The sequence below is a fragment of the Globicephala melas genome, chromosome 18, assembly GCF_963455315.2.
Source record: "Globicephala melas chromosome 18, mGloMel1.2, whole genome shotgun sequence".
NCBI lineage: Eukaryota > Metazoa > Chordata > Mammalia > Artiodactyla > Delphinidae > Globicephala > Globicephala melas.
In genome coordinates this window covers 49,495,431-49,519,987 of record NC_083331.1, presented here as the reverse complement: position 1 = coordinate 49,519,987, position 24,557 = coordinate 49,495,431, and the positions used below count along the sequence as shown (strand labels likewise).

General features: G+C 39.0%; 1 protein-coding gene across 15 annotated transcripts in view; it reads right to left on the bottom strand.

Annotated features, from left to right (window-relative positions):
* LMO7 (LIM domain 7) overlaps window positions 1-24,557 on the bottom strand; it is a 202,207-nt gene that overhangs the window by 17,117 nt on the left and 160,533 nt on the right. For 8 of the 15 annotated variants that reach the window (XM_060287878.2, XM_060287894.2, XM_060287895.2 and 5 more), the window contains 10 exons: window positions 21,775-21,892; window positions 19,551-19,693; window positions 17,825-18,251; window positions 15,868-16,176; window positions 6,647-6,761; window positions 5,429-5,590; window positions 4,462-4,649; window positions 3,165-3,225; window positions 1,431-1,487; window positions 1,237-1,278 (listed from right to left, as the gene is read on the bottom strand). In XM_060287878.2, the coding sequence (XP_060143861.1) occupies window positions 1,237-1,278; window positions 1,431-1,487; window positions 3,165-3,225; window positions 4,462-4,649; window positions 5,429-5,590; window positions 6,647-6,761; window positions 15,868-16,176; window positions 17,825-18,251; window positions 19,551-19,693; window positions 21,775-21,892 (1,622 nt within the window). The remainder of the gene's footprint in view (window positions 1-1,236; window positions 1,279-1,430; window positions 1,488-3,164; window positions 3,226-4,461; window positions 4,650-5,428; window positions 5,591-6,646; window positions 6,762-15,867; window positions 16,177-17,824; window positions 18,252-19,550; window positions 19,694-21,774; window positions 21,893-24,557) is intronic. The other 7 variants (XM_060287887.2, XM_060287889.2, XM_030838648.3 and 4 more) reach the window with 2 other exon arrangements.

Below are 24,557 nucleotides of genomic sequence, written 5' to 3'. Positions count from 1 at the left end.
GTAAGTCACATTTTTCAGGCCTTATTGCTAAGGAGCTACTTTTCTGAAATAAGCCACCAACAAACATATTCAAGAAACATTTCCCTTTCCACTCCTATTATTTGAAACACAAAATATTCAGACTTCATGTGTAACCCTATGGGCAGAACGTTATTCTTTTTATTCTTATGGGGCCTACATAATTGTGTGTGCCTGTATGTAGTACAATGATTATAAACATGTAAGCAAATTTCATAAAAAACACTACCGTGCTGTATTTTTAAATCTTCCTGAAACCTCAGCTGTCAAATAAATTATTCACTTACACAATCAAATTTTTAAGAAAACTGCTTTGAGATTTAAGAAAATATTCTTCCCTAAAATAGTCTGTTGAAGAAAAGTGCGTGAAAATGGAGAAAGAAAAGGAATTGCTTTATTTTAGCCAATTTGAGCTAGGCGTATCACACAGTTTCAATTAAATTACCATAGAATAACAAGAGTTGAACAAAAATTATCAAAAACACAAAGGACACTGACACAAATGGACCCTTGTACATGCAGAGCTGGTAAGCTACTTCTATTTACAGTCAAAAAGAAATCTTAATTCACCAAAAAAGACTACGAATAGATTAACACAAAATACACAAATCCAGTAAGTACCATGTTATAAGGCAAGTTTGGAAATATTTTTGATAATCTTAAAAGTAAGAAATAATAACATTTTAGACACCAACAGCACACCCCCTACTGACTGTGCCATTGCATCTCAAATGTTGGATATTACTTTTAAGCTCTTGACTGCAAAGCACAGAGTTCAAACTGCATTCATGAGACAGAGCATTAGACAAACGTGAAAAGGGAGGAAATGCCACATGCACGGCACATTGTAACGCAGCACTGCCCGACTACACCAACAAAGAGAATCTCAAAATGTACTTGTTTACAGATGTGACCAAATTTACAGAGTGGTCCTATTAACACTCCAAAGCCATCATCCCAATAGCAATCAACAACTCTGTTCTTTATTCAGAGCATTTTCCAAAACCCAAAATTTGACTCTAAAAGTTGGCCAATTGTATGTTGGTGTAATCTACTATTATGCAATTTGTAGGAAGCAGTAAGGCATAAATGAAATTCCTCATTTCTTACTGTCACCCAGTGGCAAGTAGTGTGTGTTTAAACAGCATCTCAATGTTTTTAATTAAAAAAAAACCAAAAACTTCAGAGGTATACAAAGGACACACAAAGACCCATTACCACAGAGGTAGACCCATGAACTGTAAGAAAAGCCTGATGACCCTAGGGAAAGAATGGAAATGGGTTATGTTGCTTGGTCATAATGATGGCCAAATAGAAGAGGCTCAGTGCCCAGCACCACAGACTATCAGGAAAAGAGTGGAGAGTGGGAACAATTCCATGAAAGTACATGAATTGTTAGCTTGGCAGTTTACCTTGTTCAAAAAATTGTGATCGCCTTTTTAAGTTTTTCAAAGAAATAGGTTCAGAGGCTAGTTGAAAAATACAAACACAAAAAAAAACACATCAATACCATGTCATTCATTTTACTCTCTCACCACTGGAAAACTAAACGATACTTGATACATCTTTCCATTCTGTAGCAATATTATTTTTAAAATGATAAAACTGGTTGCCGTAGAAGATAGGGATTATTTCAATGCACAAAGACACACATAGTTTTAGTAGTCTATACTACATTCAAATTAGTAAAAGGAACTAATATTTTGATTAATAAATTTTAGCAGGTAGCATCACAGTTTCAAAGTAGCTGAAGTAACATCTTCCGTGCTAGATTACACCCCTTTAGGGAAGTGGAAATTAAAATGTTTTCGCTTAGGTTAATCAATTCAAAATCTTTTCTAGTACAGGAAGAATTGTTTGTAACTAAGATTTTTCATAGTACTAGTAAGTAAAAAAGGAACTAAAAATAATGGGGAGGAGGACAAGAAAATAAATATCCAGAGAACAATTCTAAAAAAAACCCAAATGCTAAAATTAAAATATTCTTCTAACTAGACTATTTTGCCCTAGTCTCCAAGATCTTATAGCCCCTAACTTTACATAAAGCAAATAGAGTTCAATCAGATAAAAAAGAAAATATTCTGACTTCTACAGATCTGTCACAAGATTATGGCAAATGATTATGATACTTCAGTTTATTCATAAAATGTAAATGTAATTATTATTTGACACTAGTTGATATTTACTTATCTAAACAAAACCCTCAAATGACAGGGCCCGTGTATCACCCCATAGTCACTAACAAGTGCTCTGCTGAGTCAGACAGAACGGGACCTGCACATCTTAGATTAAAATATCATGAAGAAAAAAGCAGTCAAAGAATGCAATATCAAACAATTAAAATATAGTCACATGATTATCAGAAATTAAATACATAAATAATCAATAAAGGAAGGGAAATTTATAAATTTGGTTTGATTTTGACGTAAGGTATTATGAACTGACAAATGCAGATTCAAAACCACCAAACCACTGAGAAAACCCAGACCTGTGCCTGGCAGTCTAGTTTCATGCTAAGAGAAGCTTCATCCTCTTTGGGTTTCTTTCCCTGCCTATGTGGACCAGATCTTTCTTATTTATTTTGTGTGCCTAAGCTATAGCACACAGCATGTGGTAGCTCAATTATTTGTAGATAGACAGCAGAAGGAAGGGAGTGATGACTCCATAATGCAAAATTTCCCTAGATGCTATGTCTGCTTTTTCATTACAGATGGGCACTTCTGCTAACAACTGTTACTGCCACTGGCATTTCCTTATTACTAGCTGCTTCCAGGCTTGTCCCTTTCACAACATAAAAGGGAGAAAGGAAACCTCGTATTTAACTAAGATTCCCTTTGCCAGCACACCATAGCGAGAAGGCTGATGGCCTCGGGAAAACCAGTCTTTCTTATTTGGATTAGACACACAGGCACTCAAAGCTCCTGGACAGGCTGCCAAAGCTTTGTTTGCAGTTCCTGGACTATTCAACACTGGAACTGAATGCCCTTCCACCTGGCTGCAATTGGATCTATGCGCTAACCTCTGAGTTTCAACTTGCAGTAGATCAGTTTTGCTTTCACTCACAGATATTAATTTTTATAGTAGCAGAACTTGAGTGCAATGACTTCTCCTATATTATAAATGTAAGCTATTATGGTAATGTTTACCTTTTGATTCAAAAGTATTGCTTTCATCACGAATTCCATTAATTTCCTTTGATTCAGTATTCTAGAAAGGATAAAAATGCCAGTTAACAACATTCTCTCCAGTTGGACTTCAAGCTTAAATAATGCATTTCTCATTAGTGAAAATATCTTCTAATGACATGAATTTTTCACAGTATTAATATATTCTTTACAGCCTTTCACATATAATAGAAACATAATTTTTTCATTGTTCTTCAATATTTGTGGAAGAATTAATGACCAACTGTAAGCATGAATAGCTTTAAGTTCAATCAGTCATTAATTTTCCAAGAAACATGATGGGCCAAATAATCATTGGTCCATTCGGTTTATATTTATGAGTAAGCAACACAGTCATATAGGATTCTCTAACATTTAAACTTTTCTTATACAAGGTAGCAGGATCTCCTTATTACATGAAAGGGAGCATCTTGGGATAACAGCCATTATATCTAGGGAGTCAATATAAACACATTTATTTGCAAATTTAAATTTAACTATTACTTTGATAATTAGAAATTTTCTACATTATAATTATTTTAAATCAATTAATGTAACTGTGTATCTCTTAACCACATATGTAAATCTACCCATCACATTCATCCACACAAGGACTAAAACTGCTTCATGAGGTTTTAAAACTGCACACAATTACTATATCTATTTTACCAGTAAAGACTAAGGAAAGCATAGAAGTTATAGTGTATAATTTTACATAATTAACTACTTCACATTCACAAAGATCTGAGAGAGGGGTATAATGATGAAGGATTGGTAAGAAACACCTGCAGGGACTTTCCTGGTGGTCCAGTGGTTAAGAATCCACCTTCTAGTGCAGGGGATGTGGGTTCGATCCCTGGTCAGGTTACTAAGATCCCACAGGCCACGGGGCAACTGAGCCTGCCCATCACAACTACAGAACCCACGCGCTGCAACAAAGAGCCCACCCGCTGCAACTAAGACCTGACACAGCCATAAATAAATAAATAAATAATAAATAAATAAATGTATGTTTAAAAAAAAAAACCCTACAAAACATCACTATGGGGTCTTTTGATTTTTTTCATTATATAACTATTACTCTAAATTATTAATGAGTAGTGCCTTACGATTTTCAAAAATATATTTTATTCTCATTACTATAAATTACCTTATTCAATTATCTGTTTTTAAAACAGCATCAAAATTGTTCAAAGAAAGCAGATTCTTTCCCCCCACAAACACACTTCCTATAGTTGCTCTGCTCTACCCAAATACTCCCACTTCTCGAAATACTTACAGAATTCTGAAGGCTTTCTGAGAAATCAGCTGTTATTGATAGATTTGAAGATTTGTCTGAGCTGTAAATTCCAGAAGTTGCATCAATCCACTTTGTTTCAGGTGAACCTATAATTTTGGTAGCCATACTGGTGAGATTGAGGGTTTTATGCCGTGTAAATGGCAGGGAAGGCTGGTCTTTGCCCCAGTCTGATTGGCACACGAAGATCAAGAAATGAGTACACGTAAATGTTGAAGTTGAAAGAACGAAGTACTGAATGTACATATACAAAATACACACACAGAAGACAAACAAGTCAGATAGTGTGTGAAAGAAATGAAGAGTTTAGGCCTTTTACCAACAGATCACCTTCCAAAAACAGAGGGTTAGAGCATGTTAATAGTGAAAAGATTGGCAAATTTGCTGAATCTTTCTGTAAACCAGGACTGGGTATTATATTTTGATATCATAAGTTGGTAGGTCTGGAAGGCTTAACGCCCTTCCCCATCTAACCTCAACAATTAAGCAACACAATAATGAAATGTACATCGAAAGTTCTTCGCGAATGAACAACTGGGATATTGACCTACTGTGCTCTCTCTTATACCAGTTACAGTCATGATGCTGCAGAGGAAGTGAAACCATGGTGTAATTCTTAATATTCAACATCATCATATGACTTCCAAATGCAGATATAATTACAAGAGCCTTCAGCTGATATGTGCATTCAAAGCCAGTCCAGCATATAAATCAGTCAATAAATAATGCAGAATTCAGTACATTTGCTAGTGAAAAGCTTTCAGACAGAACATCCAAAGAAGCATCATTCAAGACTTGTCTCGACATAACCACAAAACATCTTTAAGCCAAAAAATAAAAAAGTGAAACGAAGAGAGAAGAAAACGTTATTGAAGCGAGCTGTTATAACCACTTGCCAAAGACCAGTTCCCAATTTAGCAAGCCAAACACGGTGGTATAACCAACTCACCAGACTTTCCATAGCGCCTGATATCCATTACTAGGTTTCCAGTTTCCTGAGCATTAGCCATGGTTTCCTCCCACTCTTTTGTGTCCTTATGTGAAAACTTAGTGTTGTTGATAGCAATAATTTCATCATCTACCTGTAGCTGAGAAAATTCTGCTGGGCTACCTAAATAAAGCAAAATAAATTAAACTACCAATAAAAAATAAAAACATGTCCTACTAGTCACTGCTTATTTAAATTAAGAGAAAAAATGACTTCTTAATCTCACTAATCACTTCTCATATTCTTTTCAGGTGCAGATGAGTCACAAAATTTCTTAAAGTTATCAAATATTTGAGTAGCTACAACATTACAAAGCAACCAAAGGCATTTTTAATCCTATAGAATGTATCTTCCTTAACGTTTAAAGGGAAATGATAAACCCATCTGTTCAATAAAATTTCTTTATTAACCCCCTAGGAAGAAAATTTTAAATTATTTTTAAATTAAAAATGTGAAATATATATTCCGCTTTAGCTGAGCTTCCAAAGCCAGATGCACTCTAGAATGGAGAAAAAAACAGAGCCGCTTAAAATGGCTTAAAATTACTACTTACCATTACCTAATTAAAGCAGCCCTGAAATTTCAAAGAAATAACCAAAGTTCACATGCATTTTTATATAGCTAAAATATGTAAATGAGGAACTCCTCATAAATACAATAGCTTTCGTTTTCATTTTAGGGCTTGTACTATTTTGCTAAGAGTTTCTGGGCTTGATTTGGTGGAGGAGGGGCAGTGCTTTTGTAAAAGTCCCAAAGCATCCTCAGGAGTCCTTGGGCAATAGATACATTAGGACGCTCCGAAAACATTGATTATACAGCACCTATGTATCCATCACAAACACAAATGATCAGGGCAAGTTCTTTCTGGCTCTTCAATTTAGCGTTGTTTGTTAGTATTTCCAAATATTAAGCCTAAAGTTTTGATAATTGAAGTCTGTAAAAGTCACAAAATTACGACCCTTCAAAACTAAAATTAACGAGGCAAGATCAAACAATATGTAATTTGTAACTCCAACTATCAGTCTCTGGGAAGAGGATGCGCCTCTTCACTTTACTGCTGCATTTTTCACATGTGTTTTCTCTTCCTCTATCAAATAAACTAATTTCTCTGGGGGCTTTTTGAACAGCACAGGACAACAAAGGAGAAGAAACTTCAGGAGAGCTCAATCTATGATTTACCTGGTTCGACTGATGCTACGAAGATCCTGGAAAAATCCCATTTTACTGTAAATCCAAAGTCAAGGCTGTTCCCAGGCGTCTGGTTTATGCTGATTCTCATATCACTGAACTGATCCTGAAAACAAACATGAAACGGTGGGATCAAGTGTCCCTGGCACCCACGTGGAGGAAAGTCTATCCGTGAAAGAAGGGAGGCTGCACGCAAGGTACACTTGAATTATTTCATGATAAACCGGAAGCTTCATTCTTTTCCCCTTGGGTTTGGTAAAACCTTCACTTACATAAATATCTCTGAGTTTATTATTTTGCTGCTAAAATCAGGGAAATCGTCATAGCCATAGATATTTTTCTTCACGTGCATACTATAAATCAGTTGATTTATATTGATAAAGCTTAGGCTTTTGCCCACCATACAGTTGGGTCTAAGTTACAGACCATTTTTTATAACCCAGGAATGAAGCTGAGTGAGATGTGGGGGGGGTGTGTGTGTGGGTGTGTATACACACACACACACACACACAATGGAATTCAGCCATGAGAAAAAGGACATCCTGCCATCTGTGACAACATGGATGAACCTTGAGCACATTATGCTAAGTGAGGTAAGTCAGACAGAGGAAGACAAGTACGTATGATATCACTTATACGTGTAGTCTAAAAGCCAAACTCATAAAACAGAGAGTAAAGTGGTGGTTACCAGGGGATGGGTGTGAGGGGACAGGGCAGATGTTGTTTAAGGGTACAAACTTCCAGTGAATAGTAAATGAGCCCTAGAGATCTAATACACAGTACTGTGAGTACAAACAATATCTTATTATGATGAAATTTGCTAAGAGACTAGAACTTCCAACCACTAAAAAGAAAGGATAATTATGTAATGTGAGAGATGTTAATTATCACTACAACAGCAGTCACATAACAATATATAAGTGTATCAAATTAACATGCTGTACCTTTAAAATTTACACATATCTCAAATACATTGCGATAAAATGGCATCTTTGAAAATGCAAAAAAAGATTTAAATCATTTATTTTAAAAATGTCACAATACTTAAACTACCTCCAACATTCAATATATGTAGCCAAATAATTTTGAGGGGTTCATAGACACAAAATTCAGCTACCAGAATCACTCATCTAGGACTGGTACCACCCCCGAATGGGTATGTGAAAGTTTGGCAAGGCATTTTTGCTTGTCCTACTGCTGCATGAAGGTCGAGCGGTAAAGGCAGAGCTGCTACATTTGCTACAAAATGCAGAACTGGGTCATGCCTGAGGAACCACCAGTAAGATGCCAAGAGGGCCCCACTGAGACACCATGAGCTCCAGGCCACAACCTCCTTGAAGTAACAACAGCCCGCAGGCCCCAGAACTTGGACAACAGGCAGACCTCTACTTTCATCTCCATCCCTACAGTCCACAGCCACAAATTCTCAGTTTCACGGACTTTCTTAGGCCATTTTCCAAAACAAATATTTTAAGTTTTACACTCTAGTATACTAGGTCTGTGAAAATTTTAATTAACTTCCATAATTTACATTTTTTGTTTTGGGTAAACGGCAGACATAAAATTCAGCATGTGTTTCCCAGACTAGTGTTTCCAGTTCTTTGATTCATAATTATCAAGAACTTAGACTTAACTGTTTAAAAAGAAAAATTCTTCCTAAAGCCACTTTATTTTCCAGAAAAAGGCCTATAACTCCTCTATTTTAATTTAGCAGTTAAGTCCAGCCCTAGGACCAACAGGGCAATTCATGAGTTTTTCTACCTTTAGAACAAGTTTGAAATCTAAGTGACTATATTCTAAGAAACACTGTGATGTTATATAAGAATTAGAAGACAAGGAAGGCACTGAATGAAGGATCAAGAACTTACTGTATTGTATGGAGATGAGTAATTAGTGTTGTAACAATACACACTTGCTCATTTGTTCAACGTACATTTATTGTGCATCTATTCTGCATAAAACACTTGGGAAATAAAGATGAATTAGGCATGGTCCTTGCTCTCAAGAAACAATTACTGACTCTTCAAAGTGGGTATGGAATTTTTTAAGAAAAAAATTGTAGCTAGTAATATAGAAACGTTTTCATCGGACATCATGTAAAGCAGTTGAAATATGGGAACCCAGATGTAGACAGTGAGAACAGTCATTAATGATCAGTCTGATGGATACCAATCTCCAGAGTATATCAAAACTCTGCTATGAATAGAAAAAATTACTGGTTAGTTCTACTCCTTAACCAAAACCACCACACACTTAAATTAGAGATGACTCAATGAAAATAAACAGTCGTCTTCACCACTTTTACCCCACTCTACTCCCCCCGCCAAATTCTGACCTAAAGCCAATTAGAGTGCAGAATCTATTGCTATATAAGGGCACAGAGACAAATGATGGGTTAGAAATTCCAAGACACTAATTGAGGTTTTTTTATCTTGAAGAATAAGAGACAGGATGGAGTTTTAATAAATAGTTTCAAACTACAATAAAGAATACTTTGTGGGAGAGAGCAAGTGAACATTACCCTTTTCCACCAAACATAGGATAAAAGAGAATGAGCTTAAGCTCTAGATGGCAGAGTGTCACAATTGTATTAGACCAGAAGAACTGTCCTCCAAAGGACTGCTCTTACCTTGGAGATAAATCTCTACTTGAACATAATAAAAAGGCAAATAACCACCTCTCTGAAATGGTTAATAGAGGAGGTCAGCCTTACTGTGGCTACAGCCTGGCAGCCTGTTACGTGGGTCCTGGGAGTGCACACAGGCAAAGGAGAGAGAACCATGTGAGCACTTACAGGACTATTTCTGTCAATGGCCAGGCGGCCTCAGGCATGTCACTGAGTCTTCCAGAGAATTTTCTCTCACAATGACATTAATTTTAAAGCTTTCTGTTTTCAAAACCCTATCTTCCAATGCAGACCATCTCCCTCCCACATCACAGAAAGGATTAAAGTAGGTGGTGGCAGTTCAGGGAAAGGGCCCCAGAGGCCCCTCTTGCATGGCCTCCCCACCATGACAGTCTCTCTGGCATCTCTGTGGAATCCTGGGTTCTTGAATTAAATTATCCTTGAGACTTTTTGCAGGTGAATATATCTATAATTATAGTCAAGCATAAACTATTCAACAATGATTAGGATTTCTACTTCCTTATTTTTCTTTGCAAGATATATGCCATGTGAGTATTCTACAAAGGGTCCGTGTTTCAGAAGATGACACTGTGGGAATTTCCTTTTGAACTGGATGGAACCAGGAATATAAATTATTGGGAGAAATCTAGATTCTTGATGACTGATAAAGAACTATCCCAAGTGGTTACAGTTGCCTATTCTGGGAAAGATAAAATACAGTCACCAACATATCAGCATCTAAAATAAAAATAACTTCCCTTAATTTAGGTACAATTTCAACAGAAATATACACTTAAATCTGAGATTTTAAAATAATGACATGGTGATCTGGCATAGCAATGGTAAGATTTATTTTTATGAGATCTGATGAATTAAGATTCTCATATCAACACAGATGGGAATCAATAAACAACAGGGTCAATCAGATGGCCATTCTCCTCAAACTTTTTCAATTAGATAAACATGTTCCCTTAAAGAAAGCCTACTTAAGTTGATAAAACCAAATAACACTGAAAGTAGATTCAGGCTATAAAATCACAAATAACAGAGGAAATACATAATCTTTGATTTTTGTTACACGGCTCTTCAGTTTCTTTTTTCAGGGTCTTAGTGGAACGAGAACATAGTGAGTAGCCCTCAACTCATGGTGCAGCTCTGGCACTGGAGCTACTCTCCTTCACCAAAGATGCGTCTATACCTACTTGTTTCCCCTCTCCATTATCCGTTCCAAAGAAGCAGGTGGTGTTTCCAGCTCTACCACTTGAGTCAACCCATTCCCCAGCTTAGCTCTTACCTACCAAATCCATCTTCGGCCCTCATGCCATCAGGCACTACAAACTATTCTTGCTTACGGGAAACGGTCTTCCAAGTCACCCATTATTCCATTTTCTCCTGCCTTTTTCCTCTATCCCTCTGGCCACCTCTCAGCTTCATTAGTGTGTTCCTCTTTATTCTATTTTCTCTTTGTTGCTCTTCTTCACCCCTAGTCAGTCTCCCACCTTCCTGACCACATGTTTTCCTGAGTCAACCTCATGCATTGTCATCAACTACTATCTACGCCCAACATACTCAGAATTAAATTCATTATCTTCCCCCCCAAACCTGCTCTTCCACCTCTTGCTTTTCACATGTTGGTTAATCACATCACTGTCTAACCAGATACCCAAGCTAGAAACATCAGGTTCTTTCTGGGCCTCTTTCCCCTTCCTTCCCCTAAGTGCTCCCCACACAACCTCTACACAATGGTCTCCCAAGCACCACCACACACATGCACTTAATAAAGTGTCAGCAAGTCCACAAGCCATAAATCCATCTGGAACCATCCCATCCTTCCATTCTCCTTCAGGCTCTCATCTGAACTCAGGTCACGGTTTCCCCTCTAAATTGCTGTGGGTCACCTCCTAACTGGCTCTCTTGCCTCCAGCACTTCTTTCCCCCCGTCTTGCTCACATCTGCCAGAACTTTAGTTATAGAAAATACCAATTATTATATCATACCCTGTTTTAAAATTGCTGGTAGCTCCTTATTGCCAGCTGGGTAGAGTTTGAAGTCTGCACCTCAGAATTAGATTCAGTTCGGGTGAGTTTTGATAAATATCTACCTTTCCTCAAAATAATTTTAAGAATGATTTTCTCTTTATGAACCAGAAGATATTTCAGTCCATATTGGCTCTAAAATTCTAGAGACATGGCCAAGTTAAATTAAGTCAACATTTGGTGTTTTAAGGCAGTTCTCAAATTTAAGCATGTCACATTTCAAAAAAAAATCGGGGTCGGAGAAGTTGCAAATGTGGCCTAAGCATTTAACTAGCCTAGGGTGTGTTACATAACTTTCAACTCTCAAGTATTTCACTGGTGAAAGTGAGTATAATACCACCTACTTTGCTAGGTTATTGAGGGAATTAAATGAAACATTTTAAAAGGTGCCAAGCCACATGGTTGATGGCCAGTAATTATCTTCTTTTTCCCATGGAAACAATGTTATACATGTAATATATGCTGGTTAGGCAGTTTCCAGATCAACTAAAGAAAATCCTATTTAACTCTCACACATGTAGCTCTAAAGCTAATAGAACTCGGTCAGCATTCAACATATAATTACAGATCCAGGCACCGTACTAACAGTGAGCACAACAGGCTTGCTTCCTACCCTTAGATAGGGTAGGGGTCTAGTGAAGGTGACAAGCAGGTAAAATGCACAGGAGGTAGATGTGATAAGGTAAACCCTGGGTACTCTTAAAAGAGGTACTCTCGTAGACTTGGGCATTAGGAAGTGTAAAAATCTTCCTTCCTTCCACATGTATCATCCTATTTCTGGGTTCTGATTTAAAAATCTGGGGCAAAGGTCCTGAAATGTGGATTTGGATGAGATTTGGGGGCAGAAGGCTTGGACAAGACAAAACAAAACAAAACCCTGTATGCAACACCAATTTGGGGGAAAAGCCACATCTGTGAGGCAGCTGGAGCAGGACGGAGGACTCTGGGAGTCCCACTGCCTCCCCTTGTTCGGGTGCCCCAAGAATTGCCCTGGCAGCCCAGTCTGGCAGGGGAGGCTGGAAAAGAAGCAGTACCATAAGAGAAGTCTGTGAGAAAAGGGAAAAGAGAGAAACAGAACTCCAGACTAGCAATGGAGGTGAGAAAGAAACTCCTGGGCAGATTTTAAACGAGGTCATTTAAGTTCTTCCCTCATTAAGTCTTTGCTTCTTTATGCCATGAACTCCCTTCTTACCACAGTTCTGTGAGAGGCTCCTAGCCCATCTCTGCCCCCAGATTTCGCCTCCTTCAAATAATTCTATATAGCATCACAGTGCTCACATTCCTAAAACACTCCTTAATCTTAAAGAACCTATAAAGACCTAAATTACCTGCTGAATCAAGTTCATACTTCAGTCTAGTAATCAAGGCCTTGAATGTAATTCAAGTCAATAAATACTTAAGTGCCAACTATGGGTAAAGGCTATGGAGGGTATAAACAATACCAGAGAAGGAGAAACGAACATATGGAAAAGGAAGCATTCAGTGAATGAAACTTGCAAGGGTAGGAAGTTCAGTTCCAACAAGGGGGAGGCGATCTCTTGATCCATGAAGGAACCGAGCTTCCTGTGCTTTGAAGGAACAGGAGAACTTCAAAACACAGAGATGGGTGAAATGAACATTTTTAAATAGGGCAACAATAAGAATAAAAATATATATGATGTGTTCATGAAAGTATAGGGTATGTTCCAGAAATATCAAGCAGACTCATGTGGCTAGATATCACCTACTTCCGCTCTCTTTCTCACAACACAGGGCAGTGAAGGCAATCTTGAGACAAACTAACTGAGTTCAAATCCTGACTCCAACCACTCGCTATGCTGCATGGCCTTGGGCAAGTAACATGACCACTTCATGCCTCCATTTTCATGGCTACAAAACAGCAATAAGAGGGTCACTGTGAGGATTAAATAAAACAATGCCTTGCGAAGCCTGGTCGGCATAGCAGCTACTCAGTAAACATTAGCCGTTTCGGCACTACAAAGGGAGTTTGGGAACAGTCATGAGAGACCTCGGTGTTCCCCTGAGTGCTTTGAACTTCACTGAACAGACCACAACATGCCACTGGGGGCTTTGAAGCAGAGAAATTACCCAGTCCAGCCCGGCATCATGCAAATTAACCTGGTGCCAGCCTTGTGTAGAACGCACAAAGACGTGACTATTTACTAAGTGTTTGCACAGATGAGGGAAAGGGCTGGAATTAGGGTAGCGGAAGCAGGGATAGAAAAGGGTAACAACATCAAGGGAGATGCTGTAGGAAGAAATGAAAGGACACTGCCAGCACAAGTGTGAGTAAGGAAGAGGACCTGAAGAACACTCTCCTACAAAGCTACCAAGACGTCTACCTGAAACTAATATAATATTGTAAATCAAGTACGCTTCAATTAAAAGAGAAAGACATCGGGCTTCTCTGGTGGCGTAGTGGTTGAGAGTCCGCCTGCCGATGCAGGGGACACAGGTTCGTGCCCCGGTCTGGGAAGATCCCACATGCCGCGGAGCGGCTGGGCCCGTGAGCCATGGCCGCTGAGCCTGCGCTCCGCAACGGGAGAGGCCACAACAGTGAGAGGCCCGCGTACCAAAAAAAAAAAAAAAAAAAAAAAAAAGAGAGAAAGACATCTAGATGTTCAGCCAGACACCATGTTTTATTTTTCTGAACTCCTAGAACTAGGTAGTTTGGAGGAGTGTTGCGTATGCCCTGGCCATACTGGTCCTAGGCTGTTTTGTGCATTCCCAGCCCTTTTCCCAAGTCAGTCAGCTCCTTCTCAGTGACAAGAGCAGGGTGATGCTACATAAGCTACTTTCCTCAGAGTGCAGACGTGGACACACCAAGCATCTCAGGGATAGGCAAGTCACCATACGATATATACATTTGTTCAAGAATTCCGATTGCTCCACTTATTAAGTCAAGCCTAATTTTGCCCGGTAGCATTCCATTTCAAGTTGGGTGACTAAAGAGCATAAATCCACTAATGATAAAACCTGAAACCACACCATGTTAACTCACATTCCTCTGAACTGCTCTAACCTGGAAGCCACACCCACACCCTCTTTTTCTTAATCCACTGATGCAGCTAGTCAACTGCCACCCTGAAGGAGTTACCACCACTGAGCACACAGTACAATAATCAGGCTGTTGCGTGGAATTTGCTGTTTGAAAAGGCGAAGGCAAACAGGCAAGTCCATAAAACAAAAGACACCTTGCTTCTCTCTTTATTATTCATCCATGGTACCTTTTGTTCCCCAAGCATAACAGAGGCTACAGTCCTCATCCACTGAGACTGATGATGCTAATTACGTATTCCCAATTCTTTAAAAGTGAAGTTAAAAAAATAATTTACAACCAATGATTTTAGCAACCTGGAGAGACTGGATTTAGATATCTTTGTAAATATACATGGGAAAACTGAAAGAACTATATCTAAATGCTACAGAGTATCTCTAATGATGGGATTACCAAGTCATTTTTCTTATGTATGTTTTCCTGCATTTCCAAGTTTTCTCAAGCACAGAGTACTTCATAATCACAACGAAAAAAAGCTTACTTTAAACTTGTAAAGCTTTCCTGTACTAATAAAAACTAACGATACTAAAATATGCTGTATCATATTTGACACAGAGATATTTCATTAATATAACTTGGGCCAAGTTATATACTTGATGTTGTGCCTTGGGAAAAAAATACACTTTAGTAAGGCATCAGAAAATGCTGGACTAAGTCACAGAACCATAAAAGCATCTCCACACTAAGGGGTTCATACAACTATCAAACTGCTTATTGAAGGTTTTTCTCTAAAAGAGAAAAGTTTCTTTCTCTTCTCTAGACAAGCAACAACTCTTTAGCCTATGTGTAAAACATAACTAAAAGAACATTCATTACCTAATAATTCTCTTAAAGTCATCTGTGGGATTTTCAGTAGGAAAAACTACAAATGCCCCCAGTCCTTCTTCATCTGATGGTATATTTTATTTGGACTCCAAATGTTAAAGAACGCAATTGTCATACTGTAACTAAGCCTCAATATTCCCCTTAAAAGAAAAGGAGTGGTACAAAATTCTAGGCTTCCCAAAGTACAAATTAGTATCGAAAGTCACTAGGATTTTTCATATGGTAGAGAAAGAAGTTCCCCTCTCATGTGTACCAGTTTCTCCTTGTGGTCAGTTCACTTCCCTGAGAAGGGGCTTTTATTACCCATTTTCTATTAGACCTGCATCTAAAACCTCCTGAGTGACTCCTGCACCCAAACCCGGACTACTGAGGGCTAACGGTGCAAGGCAACAGCTGCTGAAATGGGGAGTAGAGAGCAAAGCCAGCCAACTCCAGGGAGACTGGTCCAAAAAGTCTCCATACACACGTATCACAAGGGTCATCTGGATCCATCAACTCAGAGTTGGAAGAGATCTACTTCCGCCAAGATCTGTTACAAATAAAATGCAATGTCATTTCCTACATTATCAGCCCAGACTGTAGTGCCTAGAGGTTAGAAACGTGGTTTCCTGATTTAATTACTTATGTTTCTGGGCAGCAGGTGATTGAAAAGCCTTCCCAAACCCACCTGTGATCTTGAGACCTCTGTCTGTGGTGAGCTTCTCCCTTCTCCAAGCTCAGACGTTAAATCAGGGCTAGATGTTAAAGATAACGTGTCTTTCGAAGTGGCAGCCTGGCCCTGGGAAGGAGATGAGAAGGTGGGTGTAGGAGAGAGCAGCCTCATCACACTTTCTCTGGGTGCTGATGCCTCTGTTTCGCTGGATGACCTGGACGCAAGCTGGCTCGTGTCAGGTCTTTGCACAGAGATGCTGACCGAGCTGCTTTGGGTTCTCTTAATGCCTTCTACGTCTCCATTATACTTCCAAGAATCATCCATCTAAATAGGAAACATCATTTTAAACTTCGTATTCTGTTAGATTTCTGTTTAAAAAGCATATACATTAAATTAATACTTTAAAGTAATGAAAGTAATATATACCTCCCTCAGCAAAGTAACTCCTACTAAAAGCTTGGCGCATGGTTTCACACTAACAGATCCGTACATATGAAGTGGTAGGAGTAGTTATTTTTTACAAAAGTGTTTATTTTATAAACAGACCTCTGAAACTTGCTTTGACCATCTACATCACTCCAGGTCAACAGACAGAAATCTAAACTAGATCAACTGAATACTTCACACTATGGATCTCTACAATTTATTCATTTGATATGCATTCAATGTCATTTAAAGTATACCAAAAATATTGCACATCTTTTTATAACCAGAATATTTTTATAGCACAGATTCCCAAAAGTAGACTTGCTGGACGAAAGAATATTTTATGTATGTAGTATAAAATATTATTTATATATATATATGTATATCTTTAAAAATTGTAGCAATGCACTCCCAAAGTAATGTATAAGAATGTCTCTGTCCCTGCATCCTTGCCAACACTAGACGTTTTGAATGTTTTAAATCTTTGTCAATCTCATGGGTGAAAAGTTGTACAGCTCATTCTTGCTCTAATGAGACTGAACACGCTTCTATGTACTTTATGTTACCAACCATTTAAATTCCCTCTCCCTTGAACTATTCATTTCTGTATTCACTTTTCTACTGTTTATCTTTCCTTATCAATTTGCATTTTAAATCTCAGGGATAGTAAACCTATATATAAAATACATTTTACTAATATTTTTCTGAGCCTATATAAATTGTCTTTTGGACTACATTAATGGTGTCTACCATATAAATTTAATTTTTATGTTGTCAAATATGCCTGTGTTTACTTAATATAATGGTCAGCGGTTTTTCTGGCTAGTTTAGGCAGGCTTCCCTCATCTTGAATTTTTTTAATCAAATTTTTTCTATTTTCGAATTTTAGCATTCCTCATTGGCAGAGGGAAAAGGAATTTGAACACCAACGTGCTCAAGACTGTATTGCTTCCTTTTAAATAATTCAAAATAATACACTCACTTTCAGCCCTGCTTCATTCTCAGGGCAAATGAGTCTATATCCTTTAAAACCCCAATAAAAATATGTATTTTTTGAACCATGAGATACATTTTAATAACTATAATCAAATATATCAAGTTCTAATGAAGTGGGAAATCAGGAAAAATAGAACTTTGTGCATAATCACCTGAAAATATTTAGGTTAAACCACATGAAATTGCTGTTTTGTAGGTCAAAAAGAACTGACTATTGGCAACTTCATACAGTGCAACCTAATACTTTACAAAAGATATATTTGAGAAAATATGACACTAAAAAATAAATGCTCTGCCTTAGAACGTAGATTACTTATTTTTTAAAATGTATCAGCTCGACTTTCATTGAATTTAAAGTTTAATCAGTTCTGCATCGTTGCTATATTTTAAGCATTAAATGTCTATTGAATCTAAATTGGTAAAAATACAATTGCTTTATATACAAGTTATATACATTTTACCCATCAAGTATCTGTAACTCAAACCTCTGCACAAGTTCACCGGTATTTTGCGCTGGCGAACAGACTAAGTGAAGTAGAAACACGTTTACCGTGTAGGATCTCGGGAGTGATGAGATTCCCCTTGACTGAGATCCAAAAGGTCTTGGTGTGACCACAGACGTTAACCTGGCCGCATCAGTTTTCTGGTAACTTCTAGGGAGAGCAGCTGAAACTCGAGTTGACTCCATTTGTCGTGAATGCTGAGAAGACAAAGAGGCTGGGCGTTGTTCTTCCACGGGGCTTTTCGAAGGAAGCTGAATTTCAGCTGTGATAGTAGCCTCCCTTTTTGCAAAAGCTGTAGAATCTTGCTTAGGCATTTCCGTCGGATAAGTGGTTCCCTTCTCTTCTACTCTCTCACTCTGGGAACTTACTTCTGACATAGTCAGCATAGGGGGAAGTTTTTCTTCATTCACTCCATCATCAGAAGAATACAGTTTCCTCCTCGATGTCACTGTAGACATCTGATTTGGGGATTCCCTTAGCAGAAAGAAACACCAAAACCACAAAGTTAGGCATTTGACACACAGAGGTGGAGAGACAGATGTTATTTTGGTCATTAACATTAAAAAATGGGTGGGAACAAAAGGACTACTGACTTCATATCATAACACAATATTAAGAGAATGTGGGAATAAATACATGCAAATTTTTTAATGTCACACTAAGAAAGATTAAGAGCTTGACTTTTTTTTCTTAAAGAGGTTAAAAAAAAGTCCCTGAAGTATATGCAATTGTAAAGAAACTTTAATAAGAAAACTTTAATAAGGGATTATTCAAAATTTCATCCACAAGTGTATAACGCTTCCAAAATTAACACACTATAACGATAACTAATTGACGACCAATTTGAACCCTCCAAAGATGTGGATTTCTTAACAGGGTTGAGAGTTTTCTTGTACACAATTTATAATAGCTTCGTAAAAACAGAAGACCACAGAAGACTCAGACTTTCATTAAGATCAAGTTAGTCTATAATTTCACACAGCTTGATAGAATTTCCATGGAAAATTATTGCAGATTAAAAGTCACCATTCCTGTCTATAGAGAGGCTGATGAAACAGTCTCACGGCTACCATTTAGTAAGGAGTACCTCTCAAGCCAACTGCATTGCGTTTAAGTGAATGAAACTGTGTTTACCACTGGCTTCTAGGGGACAAAGGAGCTTTGCTTAATTTCACCTGACAGCACATTTCCTTTTTGACATTATCCTTAAAGACTATTTGCCTTCTCCCTGACCTGTAAATATCTCAAGGTTTCACATAGTAACTGCTCCACAGGCAAGTAAAAATTGGACCTTTATCCTGTTATGTTGCAATGAAAAAAAATAAACCCTCACACTGATGTTTATATAGTCTTCCTTTAAAAATACAATTTTAATTGCACCACGAAGACATGAAAAAGAACTTTGCTATACTTTTACACAATTTAGTTAAGAGTAAGAGCTGGTTTTATCCGACCATTCCATTCCTAAATTTACTTTAAAAGGAGAAAAAGTTGTTTATTTTCTGCATATATAGCCAATCCTGCATGTGAATATACAATGTAAAATGAAGAAATTACGTACACCACCCTTAAGGACTCATTTCTTTCATTAATCCAAGTCACTACTTATTACAGCAATACTCTGCTTTTTCACTGCAGAGCAAAATGCTCGAAGGTTATGCACATTTAATGACAGTTTAATATCGGTGCACATGTACATCCCACTACACTTACACAAAATATCTATTTCTAACACTGGTATCTCCAACCCTGAGATGCATTCAGCCTCATTACCTGTCCTGCAGCATTTCGTTAAATGTCTTAGATCTTCTCTCAGACTTCTCAAGCGACTGCTTCTCAATCTCTTCCCTCTCTTCTTTTTTCTTCTGCAAATCTGAAGTGTAGCTTTTCCGACGATCTTTCCATTTTGCAAGGTCCTGACAGAAGAAAATCACATCAGCACAGGCACACCTGAATTTCTACACACCCTCTCCAGCAGTGAGAGCGCGCCAGAGGATCCCATTACATCGCTGAAACTATTCACTACAACTTTGATGCCAAGGTGCCCTAATTTTGCTTTTTATAGCCAGCGTTTCTGTACCAAGCCTTTTATCTCATGTATCTGTCTAAAAGCCCTGACCTAATAAGATAGGCCCCATTTTTGTTTTCCCAGGTAGCCTGCCTCACTTGCCCATTTCACCAAGAATGCTAAATGCTTGTAATTAGATGCCAGGTCAGAGAAGATCAGGAACTGTTTCAAATTCATTTCCATCTCACTCCAATAATCTGACTCTTACACAAAATGACATGTTTCACTAGTCAGACTGGAAGAGAAACGCGACTGTAAAATGGCTAAACGTAGAAGCATACATTTAACAAATACTGAGTTCAATCCCTACTTTGAGACAAGGGGGCCACAAACACAGATGAATAAGGTGCACTTCCCCTCAAGGAACTCTCAGTCTAGAGGGAAAGACAGACAGGTAAATAAAGTTCAACAATGAGTGTGATAGGATTGTGTGAGAGAGCAGGGATCCAAAGGAGAAAGTGATCACTTCTATCCCAGGCAGGGGAAGGCGGAGTTTGGAAAGGCTTTAATGGGGAAGCCAGCCTCAAGTATGTGATTTCAAAGCGGGTCAACTCCTCATAAAGACAGGGCAGTAAGGAGGATTACACGGGAACAAGTGGACATCTGCTTTCCATACATCCAGGAACCTAAGTCTCACCTAGCTGGGTGACCCCAGGACAATCAACCTAATTCTCCTTTAAAATTAGTCCTAGCAGCCTAAGCTGGTTCTGACACCCAGGGGTTAAGACAGTTTGGATGGTACCAACTTTTCTATGTCATCAAAACAGAGAAATCCCATGCTTCCTAGTGGCACTGCAGCCCCAACAGAAGCTCATGTAAGCTTCTCAAACTGAGAGGAAACTCATCCCCAGGGCACATATATACCCTTTGGGAGCAGACAGGGCCATCCATTCCTGCTTCAAAAAACAGCCTGAAATCCATATGAACTATTTTCAGAAAGAACAAAAGCAGTGCACATTAGTCCTACAAGGTAACCAGCGTGAATTTTCGTCTGACTTAACCTAAGGGATAAACCCTCCATACCTCTCATTTTCAGCCTCAGTCATCATGCATTTTGGCAAACTGACACTGAATTTCTGTTTCTTGACAATTAAAATGCGTTCCCAAATAAAAGAGGAACTGGAATTTAGAAACATGGCCAAGGCAGAGGTTTCATCTGTATTATGTAATCTTTAACTCCTTGGAAAATTAAGATTTACTATCTCTAGCCCTTTTGTTTATGCTACCACTCAACCCTCTTACCAAAAGGTTGTCCTCAGACTTCTTTGGGTCTGCTCTGTGTAGTTTATCTATCGTATTTCTTTACACTCCTTTGGTGTAAAACAATTAACGCTTTTTCAAAGGGTAGAGTTCCCTTCTGCCAGGGACAAAACTAAAGGTTAAATCTTTATCCAAATGTCAGCGCTGTAAAAACACCTAATTTTGATTCACATTAGATAACTGCTTTTTCAACCAAAATATTACTGAGTTATAATTCGTATTTCTCCCCAAACCTCCTCTATTAACTCTAAGAACCCTTTCCTCTCTCCCTGCTGATACCCAGTGTCTGGGCTGGACCCTCTGCTCCCCTGTTCTCCCTAAACCTTGAGCAAAGTGTTTCCTTTCATGAGCATCGGTAACAGTCATACGCCAAGTTCAACCACCAAAGCAAGTAAACAAGTTACCTATACTGCACGGAAGCAGCTTCTCATTTTTGAGAACTCACAGAAAATATTAGAAGACAAACAGCTTCCGTTTTATACAATGGCCTTTAAGATATGTAGCAGTAATAGACCGAAATGGTTAAAACATCACATTTTCTACAGAACTGAAATCTGGAATAGCAAGGAAAATCGTCCCTTGAGTATACTGACTCTCTTTTTAAAGAAGGAAGAGTCAAACAAATACATCCTCCCTGCCTCCCCACCTCCCAATAAAAATAATACTCACATCCTGCCATTTCTGATCTTGTTCTTTTAACTGTGACTTTATTTTCTGCATCTCCTCGTAACGCAGCTGACGCAAGTTCTGAGCATCCTCTGCGCTGACATCACTCATGGACTTGCTCCTACGACAAAAATACCCATGGTAACCAAGGTTCATGTGACCGGATTTAAGGTAAAACTGGAAGGTTGGGCTTATATTTGGAAATTCCATCTAAAATTCTGCAGTACTACCTAGATGCTTTCGTGATAATATCACAGAAATAGCACTACAGAGATAAATGGTGTTTTTCCAAAACGCAGAAACAAGAGCCTAGCACTCAAGTCAAGCATGAATTCTTTCACAAAATGGCTAAATGAACCCTGAACAAGTCTGAAAAAAATAATCCAATGTTCATATTTAGGTAGTCGATGCAGAAAAAGATTACTTTAGGAAAAAAATAATTATTAGTCCCTAGAATCACCTGTCTTTATTTTTCTATCTCCCCCAGAGATAATCTTTTAAGGTTTGGCTGCCTTTTCTGAGCACTTATTAAATAATTTAACGATTACCTGATATTTTCTCCTCAAGTTCAATACCAGAATAAATGTGCCACTGCTTCTCAAAGATTCTATAACATCCGCCCCACTACTGCACTGGGCTTGGTCTCAAAGACCACAGGTGGTTTTTCCAATAGCCAGTGACAATATAACCTCTATTATAATCCTCTCTTTTGTTAAGGCAGCTTTCGTTTTGTCCATGTGTGACCCCTGCCGTGAGGACGTACTGCGGGTTAGGTGTCAAAGAGTTCAAGCTAGGGTAGTTTGAGGAGAGTGGGGTGCCGCCCATGAGGCACGTGTGCTGTACACGCACACAGAAGGGTATGGTGAGCTACACCAGAGAAGGGAGACTGAGGGAGGCCTCCAGGAAAGAGAGGTGTCAGATCTGAATACTGAGTAGCAGCTAGGAGGAACGAGAGAAGAAGAGAGACACACAGAGCTTTCAAACGTGGGGTGCCCAAAATGTTCTTTCCTATCAATCTTTCTAAATTTTTATTTCATTGTAACTGACTCCACTTTTAGTTATTTAAGTAACTCTCCCTCTCTTTCTTGAGCCCCTAAGTTTGCCTTCCCCAAGACTTTGCCATCACCACATTTTTTTAATCACATGCTTGCCCTTAGCCAGCTCAGGAATTCAATTACATTCTCTATGTAAATGACTCCCCCAAATCCACGGCCTAGGCCCAGTCTGAGTCAATTCCAATTGCTCGTTAAATAAACATCTCTGCACGGCCACCGTAAAAGGATAATGGAAATAATACCTAGAAAGGATTTTGTAAATGGTAACTTACTAAACACATGATTATTGTTGATGTAGCCAAACTCAATTTTGTCTCCAAACCTGCTTTTCCTCTTATCAGTGATGCTACCTGCCCCCAATTACCCACATTTGAAACCGAAGAACCATTTTTCACCTTTCTCTCTCCCTTCTCCCTAGTTATCAAGTCCTCTTATTCAGTGTCTTTTTCTTTCCATTTCTATTGCCAACACCCTAGATCAGAGCACAGTCAACTCTTACCTAGACTTTTTTAAAAGCTTCTTAAATTATCACCCAGGCTCCAAATCCAGTAAAGGTCTCTCCTGAACTCTTCCCTCCAACTTAGAAACCCTTCACCAGTATATATGCCTTTTTAAATGCCACTCATTCCTCAGGATCCCTGCAAGACTATAGTCTGGTTGGGTGCATGCAACTTCCTGTTCATTCTCTGCTTAGAAGTCTCATGGGCAACTCAAACTTAACTTGACAGACCAAAAACATGGTCTCACATCTTCCTCATCTCAACAAAAGCCAACTCCATCCTTTCATATTATGGGCCAAAGATCTTTTTTTGTTTGTTTGTTTTTGTTTTTTTTTGCGGTATGCGGGCCTCTCACCGCTGTGGCCTCTCCCGTTGCAGAGCACAGGCTCCAGACGTGCAGGCTCAGTGGCCATGGCTCACGGGCCCAGCCGCTCCGCGGCATGTGGGATCTTCCCGGACCGGGGCACGAACCCGTGTCCCCTTCATCGGCAGGCGGACTCCCAACCACTGCGCCAGCAGGGAAGCCCTGGGCCAAAGATCTTTAAGTCATGCCAGATTCCTCATTCTCTTATACATAACTGATCCCATCAGGAAATCCTGTCCCTCTACCTTCTAAATATATCTAGGGGCAACCACTTCTCACCACCTCCACCACTGCCATCCTGATCCAGGCCCTCCTATCTCCTGCCCGGATTATTACAATAATCAGTCTCCCTGCTTCCACCACTTTCTGCACAACAGCGTATTCTCAACATAGCAGCCAGAAGGACCTTTTTGAAATTGCACTCAGGTCGTGACAGAACTCCACTCAGCACCCACCAGTTTCTTCCCATCTCACCTGAGTTAAAAGCAGGTTCTTCCAAGACCTTCAATGTCTGCCACCACCTGGCCCCTTGCCTACCTCTCTGCTCTTGTCCCCACTGAGCTCCCCTTCACACACTCTGTTCCAGCCAACTGGCTTCCCTGCTCAGGCCCAACCTCTTCCCTCCCTGCTCTTAATCTGCCTGGAATGCTCTTCAACCGAATATGCACATGGTTTATCTCTCACTTCCCGTCAGCTGCTTAAATGTTACCTCAGGGGTTTCCTCCCCTGACCACCCTACAAGACGAGCTAATGCCCCTCTCCCCTGACTCACATTATCCCTCGTTTTCTCCATAGCGTTTATCACCATCTGAATTGTATGGTTATTTACACATCACCTGCCTCGCCCTGTAAGATTATACAGCAGGA